Source organism: Lissotriton vulgaris, chromosome 3_1 (genome assembly GCF_964263255.1).
Source record: "Lissotriton vulgaris chromosome 3_1, aLisVul1.2, whole genome shotgun sequence".
Taxonomy (NCBI): domain Eukaryota; kingdom Metazoa; phylum Chordata; class Amphibia; order Caudata; family Salamandridae; genus Lissotriton; species Lissotriton vulgaris.
In genome coordinates, this window is record NC_141689.1 from 926,237,664 (window position 1) to 926,256,308 (window position 18,645).

Consider the following 18,645-nt stretch of genomic DNA (forward strand, 5'->3'; position numbering starts at 1 on the left):
ATAACACCACACATTTATTGAATGGTAACGTGCTAGTGCTATGACGTTCACTTTGATGTGACTTTAAACTCCTACTAAATCAGAATCGCTTATCCTCAAAACTTTAGTCATTTTTAACGAAGACTTCAGAAACTCTTTACTCCGGGAAACTCCTTAAAACTACTTGGTGCCTATAAAAGACCTGCTTTACTGGGCTGAAGGACCGACTATGGGTCTGCAAACATTTGATGGCATAACACCACTCTTGTGGGAGCTGCTTTAGCCACCAGAAGTAGTAAATTAATCCAAGACTATTGCATGCCTCACTTACAAATCATAATGCTACAACTACCATCTTATCTACACTCCTCCCGTCCCTAAAATGTCTCCGAAGTAAGGAAACCGGTTTTTGAGACCAAATATTCAACAATAACTCTGCCACTTCACCGTCCTTCTCTGGGGCCGCCCCATGATTACCTAACTTTTCCCCCGAAGATCTAAGATGTCAAAATATTAGCTGTTTTCTTAGAAAAAAAACTAAATGCCTACTTTTAAGACTCAGCTGTATAATTCCCTTGTCATCTCAATCCAATGAGGAAAGACTAGCACCCATGTTGGTTTCCTCTTGACCTGCCTCACCCCTCAATTGTCAACTATTCTTTACCCATCTCTTGCCGACTTAATCTCTCTCTGCTCCGGTTTCGAAGTTACGATTGTTAGTTTGCTTACAGTTGAATCTACAGCTGGGACACTTTCCTCATTTCCAACCGTCCCTGTAAAGCACATATTCCTCCCGCCCCCCTGTGTAAAGTAGTACTATGTAAGAAGCTCAAGTAAACGATACCTGTTGTCATCCAAACATATTATTGAAGAGCTATAGACCCTGCATGGGAGATGCCAGTTATTGTAGATCTGCACGCTCATGCCATGGAGAATGATGCTGATTCTGACCCAAGGGGACTATGCATTTCTTAACCATGGAAGTCTATCACAAGTTCTGCTGAAAATTGGGTATTTGTGAACTCCTTGCTGGCTTCTACTTTCTACCAAACCAGGACCGAGTAAGATGCTAGTGGCATGCGCATGATTCCTCAGGCTGCCCCGTGGTGTTGTCCCATGTGTAACCCAGCACACTGAACATAAGCACTTGAGAGGTGCTTTTGATTGGCCAAGCATTGTTCTCAAGGAAATGGGGCTGCAACACTAGTGAATTGTACAAGGCTTGTTTAGGAATATATTAACCTTTAGACAGGCTCGTAAGGAAGAATGTGAACCTTCAGTGAAGTAAAAATAACTAAATATGTATTTACCAGTGAAGTGGACCTAAGCCCGCTGGACACGCACCCTTGTGGTAACCAGATGAACTAATGGCAAGTTCTCTTTTGCATCCAAGCCACATTCCAAGACTCTAGGTTGGAGAAACTGTTTGTTAAATCTGCACCTTTTTTTTGTCTGAAATAGACGTGCAAAAAGTAAAATGTCAACTGGAGAAATAGTCTGTGAAATAGGAAGATCTAATAAACAGAATAATTCCTTATAACCTTTTTATCCGGGTACCGGCAATACAACCTTTGAACAAACTGATAAAATCGTCAATTTCTATACCTGGAACTTCGCTGCTTTGCCTCTCATGTAGCCTATTTTTATAGCTTCGAAATGTCAACATGTAACAATTAAATTCTAACAAGGCATCAATATTGTAAAAGTGTAAAACAATAAAGGATTAAGTATTGTATGATTAGTTCAAATCCAAGCTTCTATTCCATTGACCTATGCATAAGCATTGACGTAATGTACTTGGGGTTTGTCTCGAACCACGCAAATCGGGTACAGTATAGCAAATGGTGGACCATTTCCTTTGACGTTGATCAGGTTCCTCATGGGCAGCAGTAGGTCCACTTTAAATTAGGCTGAACAGATCCGTCTAATCCGCTCTAGGGCAAGCTTTCCAAAGATCTGCTGAACAGGTACAGCACAGAGCACCACATGTGCAATGTTGCATCATTCAAGCACAGGGACAAAACTCTGGCAGGGGAGGTGTAAGGTCTATTCACGTTATTGGTAAACCCCGGGCAGTTGTTATGTGAGACATGCAGAGAGACTCAAACACCTTTTGCAATTCTTTCAGACAAAACCCTCCTCCCCGCTCTTGCGCCACATTCGATTGCATGCGCTTGACATCTCCCTTTGCCTCCATGCTCTCTTGCAGTAGTAGAAAGGTGAAAACAGGTGAAGCTGCAGGCTCATGGTGGCAGCTCCTGTTCAGGTAAATGTTTCCTCACCTGGCATGGAAGGTCTTATAGCATTGCCACACCTTCGATTCCCAAGCTCCTTAATCCAGTAAGTCGTCCAGGCTCTCCAATATTAGTCTCCTTTTCTGATGAGCTGTGCAGGGCAGACCGGGAACAATGCTCGTAGCAACCACCCCCATTTCTTTTGTGCAATAAGAATAGATCAAAGCTAGGTGCCCAGGAAAATACTCTTGCATTAGCCCTTTCCATGAATCTACTGTCTTAAAGTTGGAGAACTCTTCCTGTCTCCGTGACTGACCCCTAGTTCAACTAGTTCTATGTCCTTAGCTCAGTTGGCATCCTAGTACTCCAACTAGCACTGGTTGATTGCATCTCCACACAGTTGGACTGCGGCTGGAGCACCATTTCAGACCTGTGCCATCAGACTTTCTTATGCACATACGAGCAGTTGTGCCCCTGTCCTATGATGCCAACAGCCAGTCTCGCCCATTTACCTAATATTGCGTCCTTTTCTGGGACTTTGAGATTTCTTTTCACTATTAGATGAAGGTGCTTGGGAAACTCCTCATGAAGGTGCAGAAGGCAAATAATCCAGCTACACTGAAGCCTTATTCTTCTGGTCACCTGCCATCCAACTATGCAGTACTCAAAACCTGCACAGAGTGTCCACAGAGATATTAGAAGGAATACTACGCAGTGTTGGGGGGGGGGTGAGGGATATAGGTTTGGTCTCGGAACAGGTTGAAATCTACACAAATAACACCACCGAGTGATCTTATCGCTACAGAACCACTGTAGTACACTACTTGGCAAAACTGGACCTTGAAATATAAATGTATTCATAGCTGTTTAAATTATAGGCTGTTGCAAAGATGTGCTTACCCATAACACGATTTACCTCATTTACTTCCCAAATGTTTTTATACACTTTCTTCAGGTGTTGATGAAGCAACCATCACTGATGTCTTGACGAAGAGAAACAACGAAGAGCGGCAACAGATTAAAGCTGCATACCAGCAAGCCACTGGAAAGGTAAGTGGATGGCTTGGATTTCCCCTTTAAAATGTAACGTTATTGAAAGCATACTCTTGTTCTCTATAAATGGGTGATCCAATGTTTGCGCCCCCACCAAAAAGGCTCCCGCCATGTATTTTGCCTGTATTTGCGCTGTTCCGTGGACACGTAAGTCCATACCCGCACTCGAGCTCTCCTTTGTGGAATGCAGTTCAGTCTGTGTGCCTCGGGGCGGTGATGGGCTAAAGTAGTGATCGGTAAGCGGGAGGGATTGTTGTTCCTATTGATGGACCATCTGGTTTTATGAAGCTTGAAACGGGCCTCCTAAACACAAAGCAAAGTACGGGATGCAGGTGCCATAGCTTGTCAATAAACGATTATACTGCTTAAAGGGACATAATTGGCTCTAAGCAGTGATCTTTAAACCCCTTCTGGTAAAACCAGTATCCAAAGAGAAATCTGCATCAATGGGGCATACTTCAAGAAGTAGTTAATGTGTCGATAAACAGCTGTTGCAGGCAGCAATAGAGGGGTCTGCACATTGGGCCCACTCTGGGCTTCAGGATGTATTTTGTTTCGCCGTGGTTGCTTCCTATGCATACCAATTCTCTTTCCCTGACCGCCTCCACCTCTCCCCAGAAAATGTTAAAATTGTTAATTAAAAGTGAGGCAGTGCCCAGCCAAGCACCATTTATCCATCGGATCTGCTACAGCCACCGAACGGCCCAACCCCCTTTAGCTGCTGTTTCAGCGCCTCTGTTCCCCGGTTGTGCGCACCGCACCTATAACTTAACCAAGGGCGCTCGATGGTGGCAGAGCCGTGTGCGGGCGTGCATGGGCGGTAGCAACATTATTTGAATTCCCTTCATGTCTGACTGGGAGGGAGAGGCCTGCCCTTGGAGAGCTGCCTAGTGGGGAGTGCCGTGGATTCACAGGCTCGTATTGTGCAGCTGGAGAGGAGTGGTCCTCTTAAGTAGGGAGTGCCCGAGGTTCTGGATTGCAGCCCGGCCTGGAGCATTTTTTTTATTACTATAAGGTAATCTGCCGCAAAGCAGGCAATCTATCTGCATGAAAAGCATTGTTTATGGCAGAAGTATGTAAACAAACTATTTTGAGCCACCTTCTCCAGAGTACTTTTTACTGGTAGCACGCGCCTGTTAGTTTCTTGTTTTCCTGTAATTGAGGTACTATTTTTTGGGCCATGCATCTGTCTGCATACTTAGTTCCCCACGGATGCATCCAAAGCTGAAAACTCATTTCACCCCGCCCTTCCCCACACCCACCGACGCACACACACCCATTTTTCACTTGTCCATAATGGTTTCCCTCGCCAGTGCCCTGTCACTTGTTCTGTTCTACTTGGCGCTGGCGGCAGATTGTCAGTTCTCGTGTAGTGCGTCAAGACGGGTACTTGAGCGTCTACGTAGCTTTGTGCGCCAGGTAATCCGTAGGACGAACACAAGGGCTCGATATGGGGCTTGTGAAGAAGCCTTTGAAGTGAGGTAATGTGATCACCGTGGTGAGTGCTATATACTCCACCTGGTGGCCGTGTACTGAACCGCGTGCGCAAAGCCCCACGTGATTCTGGGAGACCTGTCCGGATGTTGTCCCATCCAGTCTGGACATGGCAAGAGAAGGCCATTTCCACAAACCATTGCATGGAATGGCTGTTGTGATCTCGTCCTGTGGAACGAGTAACATTGAACGCAGATCTGTTTTAATGTTGAAGTCTAATCCCTCCCATGCTTTATCAATTTAAACTTAACAGTTCCCAGACATTCTGTTTGGAAAAACAACTGTTCCTGAACGTTTGTGTTGCCACAGGTTTAAAAGGTGTGAAGTGACTTTTACCATGAAGTGAGGTAAAGGAGATTCAGCTAAAGATTAAATAGCCTTCTGTCCAGGGTGCCTGCACCCAGAAAGAAATGTAAATATTTGCAATCGGTTATTTGGCAAATCTGAAGTCTGCTTTGGAGCCAGTAGAAGTTTTAATTAATACAATCTGGATTTTTTTCCATTTTAAAGGAAACAATAAACGTTTGCACTATGCACCATCAGCCCGTTAATAAAAACACAAAGGACTATTAATACACATTTCTTTTGCACATGTTGCAATAGCCTGTGTGCAACCTATCTTATTCTGTGTAATACATAAACTAATTACTTAGTTCACTGCTTTCTGTTGCCTGCTTGAACCCATTCGCGTTATAAATATCCAGCACTATTTCCGCAGCACATCGACTGGCATTCAAATCCGGGATTGTCCGAGTAGTACACCCATAGATAGAAGAGTTCAGTTGGTTAATGCGATCACCTATGCTACCAGAAAAATATGCTTCCCCCTGGATGACTTTAAGTTGCATTTATTTTTCCTTTGAGTTCTGTGCATTTTGTTTTATATACAGTTACCTACAGGCTTCCAGCAAATTAGTGATTTTACAAAAACCAAGCCTTATCTTCCTACTATTACAATTCTGACACAGATGCTCACAAACATGAAAGTAGAAATTGTGTATGTTGGAAGACTTTTTGTGGCCTCCTGGATTGCTGCTGCTGTGACATTGCTCGCCAAGCCAGACTGTTTCATGGGAATCCATTGCTGCTATACTTTCCTTCTCCCAGTGATGTTTAGCAGGTTCTTCCATTTTCACCACCAGCATTCTTTTACAGGCTGCTTGGGGCCATAAATATTGCAGAAGGTAAAAAAAGATGGCGTTTCGCATTTGCCCAACAAACAAAGCAGAGGTACATTGGAGACTCCTTTTTATAAAGACCAATAAAATTAACCCCGAGCTACAGCCTATGATCCAGATGTCTGCACAGTACTGGAGGTGGGAGGCTTGTCAAAGGCAGTGTCTGGGTAGTGGTCTGCCTCATGGCCTGTGCAGCTCTTACTCTCCCCAAACGGATCTGACCAGCCAGTCAAATGGTTACAGATCGTTGGTATGGGGCAAAAAGTATCAAATGAGTGATTCACTCCATGTCCGACAGATGTTGTGTGAGAGGCAAAGAGGATTAGAAGGGATTGTTTAGGAGTTCTCACAGCAGTGCTCAGCCATAAACAGCAGCAGGTTGGTTAAAGTTCACCACCAGAGCGATGCAGGTGGGTGGAATTGAAATGTGTGTTTGTCCTTGTGCATCAATGAGGTCACATGGATACACAAATGTCCTTAGGCCTGGGGGCTGCTGGAGCATAACCTGGTCGACCACTTGCCCAAGACCAGAGACCATGTCTACTGCTCTGACAATACCATCTCTCCTGACCGGTGAGTACCTCTGCTTTGCATAGGTTGGGCCTTGCAGTGTGAGGGGCAGGTCTCCTGCTCCTATGTAAACTCTTGCAACGTTCCCTGGGCGAAGATTTGAAATCTTCGAAGCAAGCCTGCAGCAACCATGCTCGGTAGGCTTTGTTTCTGTAGATCTAGTCACATGCGTTTTCTCCATCATTCTCTCCGGTAAGGAGGCACATTATGAAGAGCTCTGCTGGCTCAGTGCAGTCGAGCATCTGTTTTGCATGTGGTGTGTGTGTATACAGTTCGGATGTCAGTTTGTGCATGAACTTTACTCAAACCAGTGAGAAGGGGAGTGAGATCATCTCTGCTCTGTCTGCATTTCCTACATTAATTCAGAGTGTCTGAGTAATGTGTATGAACTTTAGACATCTCACAGGAGAAGAGGGTCACTGCTCTTCGCTTAGCTAACACCGCTTTTAATGAGACCAGCCCAGAGCTATAGGGGTAATTTTATGATGAGCTGAGCGCCTGGTTTTATGTGCCTGCGCTTTCTAAATTGCATTCATTTAACAAGATATTTCTTGGAACTTGTGCATGATTTTCAGACCGAACCGAAAGAGGCAAACCCAAAACTGTTTAGAAGCTGTGCCTTCTGAAGCACATGCTTTAACTTGGAGGAATATCCAGTAAATTAATGCACTTTGGCACGGTCAAGTTTTGAAAAATGGGCGCTCCTAATACTGGCTGAACTGTAAACTTGTGCCAAGATGGGGCGCTGCACTCCTAAGTGACCCTTGCCCAGCACATGACATCTTTACCCAGGTTCTCTCCTCACCAGAGCTGGGACAAACCTCCACTATACTACAGTTTCAGTTCCTCAACGCCTTGCTTCATGAGCATGACCGTGCAAGTCTATGGTAATATTTCTCCTACTGAGCTGAAAGCCGCATGAGGACATTTATTTATAGACCAAGCTCTGAGTACTGGGGACTGTACTCGGAGCTTGGTCTATAAATTTCCCCGAGGTCCTCCCCCACCGTAATGTTTGACATTTATTTATAATCTGAGTGTAGAGGGCCTACTTGTGACTGTCATTGGTGTTAACAGACCCAGAGAAACAAAACCTCAGAAGAATGGAAGGCTGAGTTGTACCACCCAGGAGCAAGCCTGAAGTCTTTTTGAGCGCCCTCATCCCCTAGGCTATTTCTCCCCCGCCTGATAAGAACAGCACTTTAGGAAAAGGTGTGGCGCCGCGGCTAGGGCGACTGACTCCGGAATCTGTGGATCACTGATTGATCCCCGGCCCCGGCGGCAGATTAGCCCAGCACCATGTGACTCTGCGCAATAGCTTGCTTAATCTTCCCGACGGCCCCCAGCGCCTAGAGACCCTTACGGGTGATTGGGCGCTTTACAAATGTGCATTATTATTATTATTAGGTATCCACAGTGCGGCAAATGAGAACTCAATCAATTGTCTGTATAATGCAGAAAGTATAACACCTAAAATGATTAGTTTTGGAAATGAAATACCAAAGCGAATTAATGACCTAAATAAATTAAGACTGTATAAACATCTGGAAAAAAATATACAATGAGGCACTGATAACCCATTTTAAAGAATAATACCGTGACAAAGTTGATGGCATTAAACAATGCCGTCCACTGAATACAAGAAAATAAATCCATGAAAATAGAGCAAGTTACCTGGTAACGATCTGAGGGAAGATTCTCAATGAATTTCCTCTGTGGAAGAAGATATGTAGTAAGCTGCCTCTTTCTATAATATATCAAAAAAGGGATTTAGTGCAATTACCTTATGAGTGGGCATTTGTTTGCAGTAGCAATCACAAGGTGTTCTACTAGGGGGGTAGTGTGGTCAAGCAGCTTAGGCTTGCCGGAAAGGAGTGTTGAATATCTGCAAATATACACAATATTCAATAAATTATGCACATGAGTCAATAAGGAGAAAACACCAATTTATAAGAATAGCACATATCTACTTACCTGATCAAACCTTTGTTCTGGTGCATATATCGCTATCGTTTTTCAGTAGAAATACTTTTGCATTTAAAGTCTACACTGCCAGCAGCAGCACTAGGGAAGGCTGCCCAATGTTACTTTATGGGGATCGGTATTTGCATAAAGAGGCTACAGGCTTTGACTGGGAGACCAATCTGGCTGAACCAACAGGTAGGCTCGAAGACTATTTTTTTCCCACCTGTCCAGGTGCCAAAGGGCTCTGAACAAAGGGGGTTGGCATCCTCTCCTGTGAGGGTAGCCAGATTTGCATTTCCAAGGGGGTGGCTTCTTTGAAACTCCTCTGCCTTAGACTGCTGGTCCGCAGGTCATCCTTAGGGATAGGGTGTGAACACCCTCTTCCCATGCTGGCTTTGTTTCTGATAACTGTATCCAAGGTGGTAAAGGGTAGCAGAACAGAATTTCATGGGACTGGCTGAAAAACTCTCTAAAAAGAGATTCTTTACTTTGTATAGAAAAAATTGCAATGCACTTTTCTAGCTGACTTCTTGACTTGTTAATATCAGCCTCTCGGTGTACTCCTGCAAAACTAACATTGGGTTTCTGAAACCCCTACTAAGGCTTGTTAATCAAAGTTGGAACTCTCTGCATTCCTATGCCAAAACTTGAACAATGGAGTTCTGACATTTTTAAGCAGGGCTTTGTGACTCCAGAATCCTATTGTTAGTTGTACATTAACTCTACCTTGGAAGAATTATTTTATTATATATTTGTTTTGTCATGTGTGAGATGCAGCATTCGGCTGCATGCTAATTTACTGACTTTGCAAATCTGTTATCCTTTGCTCAGTCACTTGAAGACGCCCTGAAGAAAGCTTGTTCCGGTCACTATGAGGAAGTTGTTCTGGCCTTGCTGAAGACCCCTGCTCAGTTTGATGCACAGGAACTGAAACTAGCCACTAAGGTAATACTACATACTAATGTCTCAAACCAATCCTTGGACAAAAGTGGTGCTTCAATACTTCATTTTTCTTCTGGTCTAATGTGAAATTTGCACACTTGTTTATATATAACATAGTGGAAGTTGCTACTGTGTAGTTGTAGGTGAGTCTGAGTTTTCATAGGGAGAAAGTTTTTTGTTTTGCTAGGAACTTTGGTGCAATTAAATCTTCACAAAAGAGAAAAAAATCCCCCAAAAATCGTCTTTCCTGGAAAGTTTCTGGGCGAACCGTCATGGACTAGGGAAGTTTCTGGGCGATCCGTCATGGACTAGGGGAAAAGAGTAACAAAAGCTTTTTTCCCCTGATACATTTTTCATAGGAAAACTTAGACCACAATAACTGAAACACGGCTGAAAAGAATTGCACCAAATTTGGCAGAAAGTAGGCTCTTTACTCAGTGAGCTATTTGTGATTTGGTGCAAGTCTACTCAGCGGTTTTAGATAAACTAAGGTTCAAAATATATAGATGTCTTTTGCCTCCAGACTGATGGGAGGGGGGGGGGAAACGAGCATTCTGATTGGTCTGGACTGCAACACTCCTGAGGGACCAAATAATTTGATTGACTTACTCAACCTGAAGAAATAGGGCGTGGCTACCATTACTGGACTCTGCCCATGAGCCCTAATAATGTTAAACTCTTTAGAATGAGGCTTGGTAGGCATACCATGGCAATTTGTCAGGGGACCCACTCAAGGGGCCAAAAATAAGTAAAAATGTTGCACTGCCACAGGACCCAGCTCAGCCTCCTGTGCTCCTATGGGACACTTGCAAATCTTTTTAAAAAAATGTTTACTTTTTTAAATTTTATTTAAAGCCAAAGTTGTAAGACTAACAACCCACCACCGCTACACATGGCCAATGAGCTGGGCACAAGGCTTGGCCAAAAGCTGTGAGTAGTTGGCCGCAAATTGATTGTCCTAAGCTATTATTTCATGTTAAAGCTTAGAAATTCAGACATTGCACTACCATTCTAAAACCAGGCAAATTTGCAGGTTATGCATAACTGACATAAGTATAACTTGCACTGCTTATAACCTCGCTTTATATCACTGACATCTGAAATCTATGGCTGTGCAACTATACTTCCTAAACTTCCTAGGTTTCCTGCTTTTTAAATGGAAGTGCTTTTCATGTGAATATCTAGAGTTTTTATGAAAATTAAAATATTACTACCATCCTCATGTATAACCCCATCCCACTTAACGTGTATAAATATATTTTTTTTGGGTGGCAAAGAAAATGTTTTTTTTGTGTGTGAAGATAAGATGAATAGTTACAACCTGTGAAGAAAACAACGGGCACCTGCTGTGTCAAATTAATTAGATTTTAATTTAATCAAACAAACCTGGTTCGGCTATGAGCATTTCTCCATGTTCTCTCTTAATGAAGCATTAGCATTGCAGGCAAATGTTTGTATATAACGTTCTCTTTATATGGAGAATGTGTTTGTCATGAGTGACTATTAAATTAAGTTGGAAACCTTGGACTAGCCCACATATATAATAATTGCATGGAAATTAATTTTACATTCAAAATGGTAAGCAAAATAATGCACTTGAGTGTTACAGTCCGCTTCCTACGTTTATTTGTAATCCTCCAATTAGAGCAGGTCTAAGTTACTAAAATCATGTCCACTTCATTTAGATGCAAACATTGAGAAAGGCATGTGGTCAAAACTTGTTTGGTTAAATAAAATGGAATGAATTTTGGACTCCATGAGTGTCCGTTGTTTTCTTCGGAAGTTAGAACCATTCAACTTGAGCCCTCCCTCGTGAATGGAGGCACCCATCCTGGTGAACCGGCAGTAGTAACGGGTGGAAACAGTGTACATCACGCAAGCCATGTTTTCCATGTAATGCACAAAATATTTTTGTGTACACCAGTGCAAAAACAGCCGTAGGGGAGAAAGCATGCATAAACACTTACAGCTTGCATAGATTTAAGGGTATTTGCCACGTTCCTACTGTGATTCGAACCCAAAGACATTGATAAAAGTTGCATTTTAGAAATACCCAAAAGTTCATATCACCCAGTAGTAAGGGGTACTACTACCTTACCACTTGAACCTACACAGATTACACCAACATACACTCTCCTCTACCACACATGCCTTGTATACTGGTGCACTGACTTGTTGGTACAATATCATTTTTTCTTTGGGGAACATTTCCAAGGTATTCATTTTACATTAAACATGTTAAGTGAAAGGAGAATTCTGGTAGCTGAGGGCGTGCCCGGTAGCTAAACGGGCTTTTTTTTTGTTTGTTTTTTCGTCCATATCCTATGGTGAAAGGTGTTTTTTTGGTTTTTTTTTGTAGTTCTGACAGTCTTCCGAATTTAAACTTGGCTGACTAGATGCATTTTGAAATTTTGTGATAAATGTGCTGCTTCAGTATTTTACATTTTTGGGGAAGGAAGTAACTGTCAGATCTGCTCTTCCTGTTGTAATGCCAGATGCTGTGGTATTGTACTAACCGTTAATTTAATTTTGTTTCCACATAGGGCCTTGGAACAGATGAAGACACTCTAATTGAAATACTCGCATCGAGGACCAACAAGGAGATCCGGGAGATCAATAGGTGTTACAGAGAAGGTAAACCGTAAAACACATTTTGTAAGTGATACTTGTTTTAGGACATTGGTATTCACTTCCTGCAAGGTTGCTCTGCAGTTACCCTAGAGCAGTGGTTCCCAAACTTTTGACTCCTGAGGACCCCCATTGAGTCACCACTGGAAGCCGGGGACCCCCAAGCAATTTGTATGAGTTACATTTCAAACATTAAAACAGTAATTCGAAAAAAATACACACGTGTGCACACAAAACAAAAACTCAAAGTACTAAGGATTTTGGTGCCAGATGTACGACCATTTCATTTAGCGCCTCGCAATTGGCGACACATTGCGAGTAGCAAATTGCGAGTCGCTAAATGAAATGTACAAAAGTGTGTTTAACACTGTTTGGGATTCCCAATGGGGTCGCAAATTGCTAATGAGCCTCTTGCAATTTGCGAGCCCATTAGGAATGCCAGCCCTCCCAGTGATGGTGGCCTGCTGGGCTCTTCAGGCCACCATGTCTCGGACTGCTTTTAAACAAAGCAGTTTTAAAAAACAAAATTGCAGCCTGTTTACCATGCATTTAAAAAAAAAAAGAAAAACGTTTTCGTTTCATTTTCTAAGGGCAGGGGTCCCTGGGACCACTGCCTGACCTTAAAAAATAATTTTGCATGCATTTGCAATGGGAAGGGGTCCCCTGGGGACCCTTTACCATTTGCGAATGCATTACCATCTACTTGAAGTAGGTGGTAATTGTGACTGTTTTGCGACCGCAAAACATTTGTACATGGTTTTGAGACTCCCTATTTGGAAGGGAATGCCCCTTCCAAATAGCAAGTTGCAAAACCTATTTAGAGTCGCAAACAAATTGCGACTCGCGAAATAGGCTATGTACATGGCCCAATAGGTTTTTGCATGCGCTAACGGGTTCATGAACCCGTTCGCGCATTTAAAAACAGATCCTACATCTGGCCCTTAGTATTTTATATTGAAGTAATAGCCCCTCTGTCACACGTATTTCATGTTTTGTAGCATCTCTCATACCATTGTAGGATGTCAGAGCACTTTACATCACACACATATAGAGACATTGAATCATACATGTAAATCGGTGTGTATATAAAATGTTTAAAGAGTGCTTGGTCGGGAAAAGCACAAACTCAGGATTCAGAGCATAACACAGTGGCTAGCATTGACTTTAACATTTAAAATGTATTTCCACCCATATATATCTTTTTAGCAGCATCAGGATAATGAATAACTGGGACAAAATATAAGTTACTAACTGGTACCATGCAATTTGCAAGCAGCTCTTTGACAGTTTATAGGTCCCTCTGCTAGATTACGATTGTCACTTATGAAGTGCACAGTAATAAAGGAATCTCTGTGACAAAAGCAGTAACCACGAACCTAGGCACATACAATTCTGCTTTTTAAGATGCATGTTACATGTTCTTTGCAGTAGGCACATTAACCCTCTGTGCTACATTAGTTAAATCAAAGCTGCCACTGAACAAAACTCTCCTCGCTCTCCAGCAGGTACATTAATCACTGGCATTCTCTTGACACTTTAATTGTTGCTGGAAAGCTGCTAATTATACAAGAAATGTTTCTGTGCTTTTAAAACTGTTGCCTACGGACCCCCTGGGAATGTGTCACGGACCCCTGGGGGTCCGCGGACCACAGTTTGGGAAACGCTGCCCTAGAGAATCAAAGTCGTTATGGTAAATTTACGCTTACTAACACTATCTCAAATGCGTTAGTACAAAACTAGGAGAAACATCAAAATAATGCACTTGTGCTAGTAAGACCAGGATCCGTATTAGCCAAACACAAGTACAAATCTGCATTTTCAGACTCTGCACTCGTTCTCAAAGAGCATCTGTATAGTGCAGCTACTTCGAAATATTACAACATAGAATTTACATTTTTATCCGAGCAGACCATTAGTTCCGCACACGTCCTGCAGAGTTCTGTACGGTCCATGAGATCAGTGAGGACTGAACACTAATAGTAAAAAAAAAAAAACTCTTTAGTTTACAAGTGTGTGTGCTGTACAACCTGTGGTTACAATCACAAAAATGTGTAAAGGTTCTGAACCAGAAGTAGGTGGATCACTGGGGTCCACCTAAGAACCCTCGAACATGTTCAGCCAATAACCACCAGACAAAGTTCACTCTCTTGATCAATCTTGCTTAAATTGTGCTATTGGAAGGGCTGCCCTGTGTGAAAATAAAACTTTCCCTTGTTTGAATTTACATTGTATTTCCTATTTACTTGAAAGGTACTTATTTTCTCAGCGAGCGCATTGGCTAGTACTGAAATCAAATGAAACTGTGTTCCCTCTAAATAGATTCCTAATTCATTTCTTCCCCTTGATTACAAATAAACCATTTGGAAGTCCCAACAGATCTTGAAGTCTCTTACAAGTTTATGGTTCCGAAACAAAACCCATTTCAATCATTTTGACTCTGCTTATGCTGGAGAACTTGTTTGCAGGCTGTGTGGGTGAATCTTGTTAGTAGTCGGTGTGGCTCATATCTGGACTTGGAAGATTGAGAAGCGCTGCACACCACAAAATGCAAAATATCTTGTATACAAGTATATTGTGTAAACTATTATTGGATATGTACAGTGCTTTAGGAAAGAGTGCATGTAGATTGTGATGTAAAGAACAGTCTAAAAAATAAGCTGTGCCTCTAACACTGCAATCGGGATAACTGGCTGTAGTCCTCTTTGGTAGGCCAGCCTAGAAAATGTAATGTTTTTTGTAACACGCTAATTTTAACTATTTAAAAAAAAGAACTCAAACACATTTAGTGAAGCAGGTGTTCAAAAGCTAACTAAAGCAGAAAAATACTGGATATGTATGAGATTGGGATACTGGTTAAGGGGGATGAAATCCTACTCCATAAACAACCACAATTCTTGTCAGGGTGAAACATAGGCAAACAAACCACAAATTAACATGTGCTTAACTCTGGTAGCTTGGCACAAAAGCAGTCAGGCATAACTTGGTGGCAATGTGTAAAGTGTTTATGCAGCACACTAACAGTAGTTATGTGAAAACACAACACAATAGAAATCTCACACCAATTTACAAAAATAAGAGTATCTTTTAATTCATTATTTGACAAAAAGCCATTTGGTACAACCAGAGATGTACAACTGAAGTGAAAAGTGTGCTTAAAAATGCAAAGCGGTAACTGTGGTTATCTGGTTACGCCAGACCTGCTACAGTCTCGTTCAGGCCGTCCACAACACAGCGTGTGCCAAATACAGGGACCAAATTAGGCCCTCAACAAAGTACCTTAATTCTTGGTTGCAGACTGTTGTGAGGTTCTGAGTTGAGGATGCGCCACACAGCGGCAGTTGCTTGCAGTAGCGCACTTTGATGCCAGGTCCTGCATCAAAGATACATCAATCATAAGGGAATCCAGGGGCCTGTGATGTGAGGCATTACATTGAAGATATGTTTCATAGCAGCTGTACGGGGGATTTGCAAGGCTATGTTCTGCATAATGCAGCTGCTTCTTAGAGCTGTGAGGTCCTGTGTCGTGGATATGTCTCAGTGGCAGTTCTGAAGTGCTGCTGGGTCCTGCGACATGGATTAATTGCCCAAAAGACTACAGCTGGGATGGCAGAGCACCGTCCGGCCCACTTTCAAGGGTCCATGACTGAGTGGCCCCACTTGAGGGACAGGGCTCGCAGCAGGCAATCTAAGTGCAGGGTTTGAGGTGGTTAGAGACTTTTCCTGTCCTGAGACTCTGATCAGGAGGCCAGCTAACTAGCCCGTGGATTTATTCTGGTGGCCCTTCGTTCAAGATGCATGTACAGTTCTTCTCAATCAGGCCACTGAGTATCCTTCAGAGGCTTCCACAGGCCTAGATGTTTACTGAAGGGTTGGGTCTGAGGGCCCAGTATTTAGACTCGGTACAAGTTTTGAAGTAGGGAAAGGGTCTGGAGGTTTCCACCCAAGAGTGGTTTAGGATTTGCTGCCTTTCTACCCTGACCCAGCGTGTCTGGGGGCACAAAATACGTGTGAACCCCATTGGGGGTCTGCTGAGGCAGGGCATTTGTAAGGGTACTAAGCGAGAGCCTTTATAATGTGACCACTCTGTTCCCCTTTCCCCCAACCCCCTCATTATCAAGTCGGAGGCTGCACATCGTGCCAACACATATTCCCCCTTTGTCTCACTGTCTCGGAGCTATACACAAAAAACTGCCAGCTATACCTAGTCATGTGACCCAGGATGGCAGCACCAAATATTTGGGGGGAAAAACGCCAACATTCTAAAAGTTACATTTTCAGATTTGTGGCTTAAAATCAGTTTTAAAATTAAATTACAATACTTCAAACTACATACTCGATACTTCTATGGTGGCAGTGGAAGGATACCTACACGAGGCCCTAAACAGCAAAGTGGTCTTTATAATATGGAGCCAAAGCTACACCCCAAAAAACATCCAAAAATCAAAATGTCCAGAGCACCCAACCAAAGAATATTATACATGTGTAATAGAAAAACTTCACACGACTTTTATAGTACTAAATAAAGATAGAGCAATACATCCATGACCTCCCATAAATGTGTCTTTGGAATAAACCCAAATATAAAGCACAGTAACCAGAACAATGATTGAACAGTGTTTTTCTGTACAAGTAATACCAAAGACGAAATATTTCATGTCTAATTTATTTTTCAATGTACTGCTTATGTATCCAGTATAGTGCTTGGTTGTAAAATCTCCGTAAGAACAGCGATACAGTCGACAGGTGTTTTGTCTGGATGTTTCAGGGCTATCAAGACTAGTTCTAACCTTGGACTCAAGAGTGTTCTTGAATACCATGGAACTTGTATCTTTGACATACACAAATATTCCTAAGGTCACATCTTTCACTCAGAGTGCACCCGTCTGTAATGTTACTGTCCCCATATCGTGTATAATGGAAACCGAAAATATAAGGAAAATACCCAAGGGCTATTTCCACTATTACAGCTCCATGTCAGATAGGTGCATCCTGGAAAAAGCTTCCTATGTGGCCTAGCAGTTGCCATTTTTGCCAAAAAGGTAGCCTTTTCAGCAAAGACTAACTGAGTGGGTCACCTTCGCCCAGAGTCCTAAGGCCAGCAAAAACTAAGTCCACTAAAACAGGAGGGTTGAAGGCAAAAAGTTTAGGGAAAACCACACCAAGGATGTCTGGTCTAACGGGTTACAAATGAAAAAAGGTTCTTGCATTAAGTCAGGAAAAAGTAGAAAAATCTCCCCACCATAGACACTTCATATCAACCAGCTTTATCATGGTTAAGAGGATGATTTTATATTTTGGCAGTATGGATACCCCATCGCAACAGCGACTCAGTGTATGTACTGCCAAGATGAAGGTCTGCTCGCTTGATTTTGGTATGTGCATCCCTTAAGTTTGACTGCGACAAGGACTACTTAGTCTCCACCAAACCCAAAGGTGAAAGGGATATATAGCTCTACCCAGCCAATCAGGATGGACGGACATGGACATTTTTACTCTCCGTCACTTCCAGGCAAACCTTAGCTGTGAGGAGCAGTAAATTGATATTGATGCTTCCATCGCCGTGGGAGATGGCTCCCATGGTGAGGTGAGCATTTTTTGGGGGGGGCGGGGGGGATAAAAAGGAAGTGTTTGATGCAGGGCTGCCTCTGCATGAAGCAGCTCTACACCTAACAACAAAATACATTGGCAGAAACTGCCACCCGTCCATTCATAAATCTGGCCCGAAGGCCTGGTCCAACAATGTCACTACAACACCGCACTCCTCATGCAAACTACACAAAAGGCATCCCAGGACCGCCTTAGCATAAGACCTCAACTAAATGAAATATAATCTCCTTCAGATCTTTTGGGCAAAATGAAACGAGTTTCAGCCGCACTTGGGTTCTTTAAATAGGGACATTGTGTAATTCAACAACCCATATATGTCCATCACAATGGAACTTCGGGTGTCCAGTAACACAATACAACCTCTGTCTAGAAACTTGCACATAAATCCTGTATTAAGATAAAAGTGTGATGAACATACGGACTCTCAATTTCTTTTAGATCAAAAGGGGGGCATTATCCCTGAAGGAAGAAAACACTCACTCACCAAAGGTGACATGCTTCATTATATTGGTTCCTCCTCCCAGTAGGAAATCCTAGTTCTACTGAGGGCTACAACTTCCTCACTGTGAGGAAGGATCTCCGGGATGTTTTCAAAAAGGCTTACTAATCGTCTGAGATGCTAAAATCCCATATGTGAGCATTAAGGTGTAGCATGTCACCTTTGAGAGAGTCCGTATGTCCATCACACTTTTATCTTAATACAGGATTTATGTGCAAGTTTCTAGACCCGAGGTTGTATTGTTACTGATTATGATTAGGGGAAGTTCTCCTCGCTGGTCTTTAAAATAGATTCTATGGGACCCCCCCCCCACCCACTTTGTTGAAACAACTTCATGTACCCACCCAAGAAATTTGAAACAACCTGGCCATTTCAAATTAATGTCCACACTGATGTCTGATCAGGGTTTGTAGATGCCAGGGACAACCATATTGTAAAATTGAGTCTCAATAACTCCATCAGCCAATCAAGATTGGAGTACCATTCTAATCTGACA

General features: G+C 42.7%; 1 protein-coding gene across 1 annotated transcript in view; it reads left to right on the top strand.

The window, feature by feature from the left end:
* Positions 1–18,645, top strand: part of LOC147727224 (annexin A1-like) — a 109,999-nt gene that overhangs the window by 50,289 nt on the left and 41,065 nt on the right. Inside the window, exons 4-6 of the mRNA XM_086961274.1 lie at positions 3,169–3,263; positions 9,305–9,418; positions 11,959–12,049. Coding sequence (XP_086817400.1) covers positions 3,169–3,263; positions 9,305–9,418; positions 11,959–12,049 — 300 coding nt within the window. The remainder of the gene's footprint in view (positions 1–3,168; positions 3,264–9,304; positions 9,419–11,958; positions 12,050–18,645) is intronic.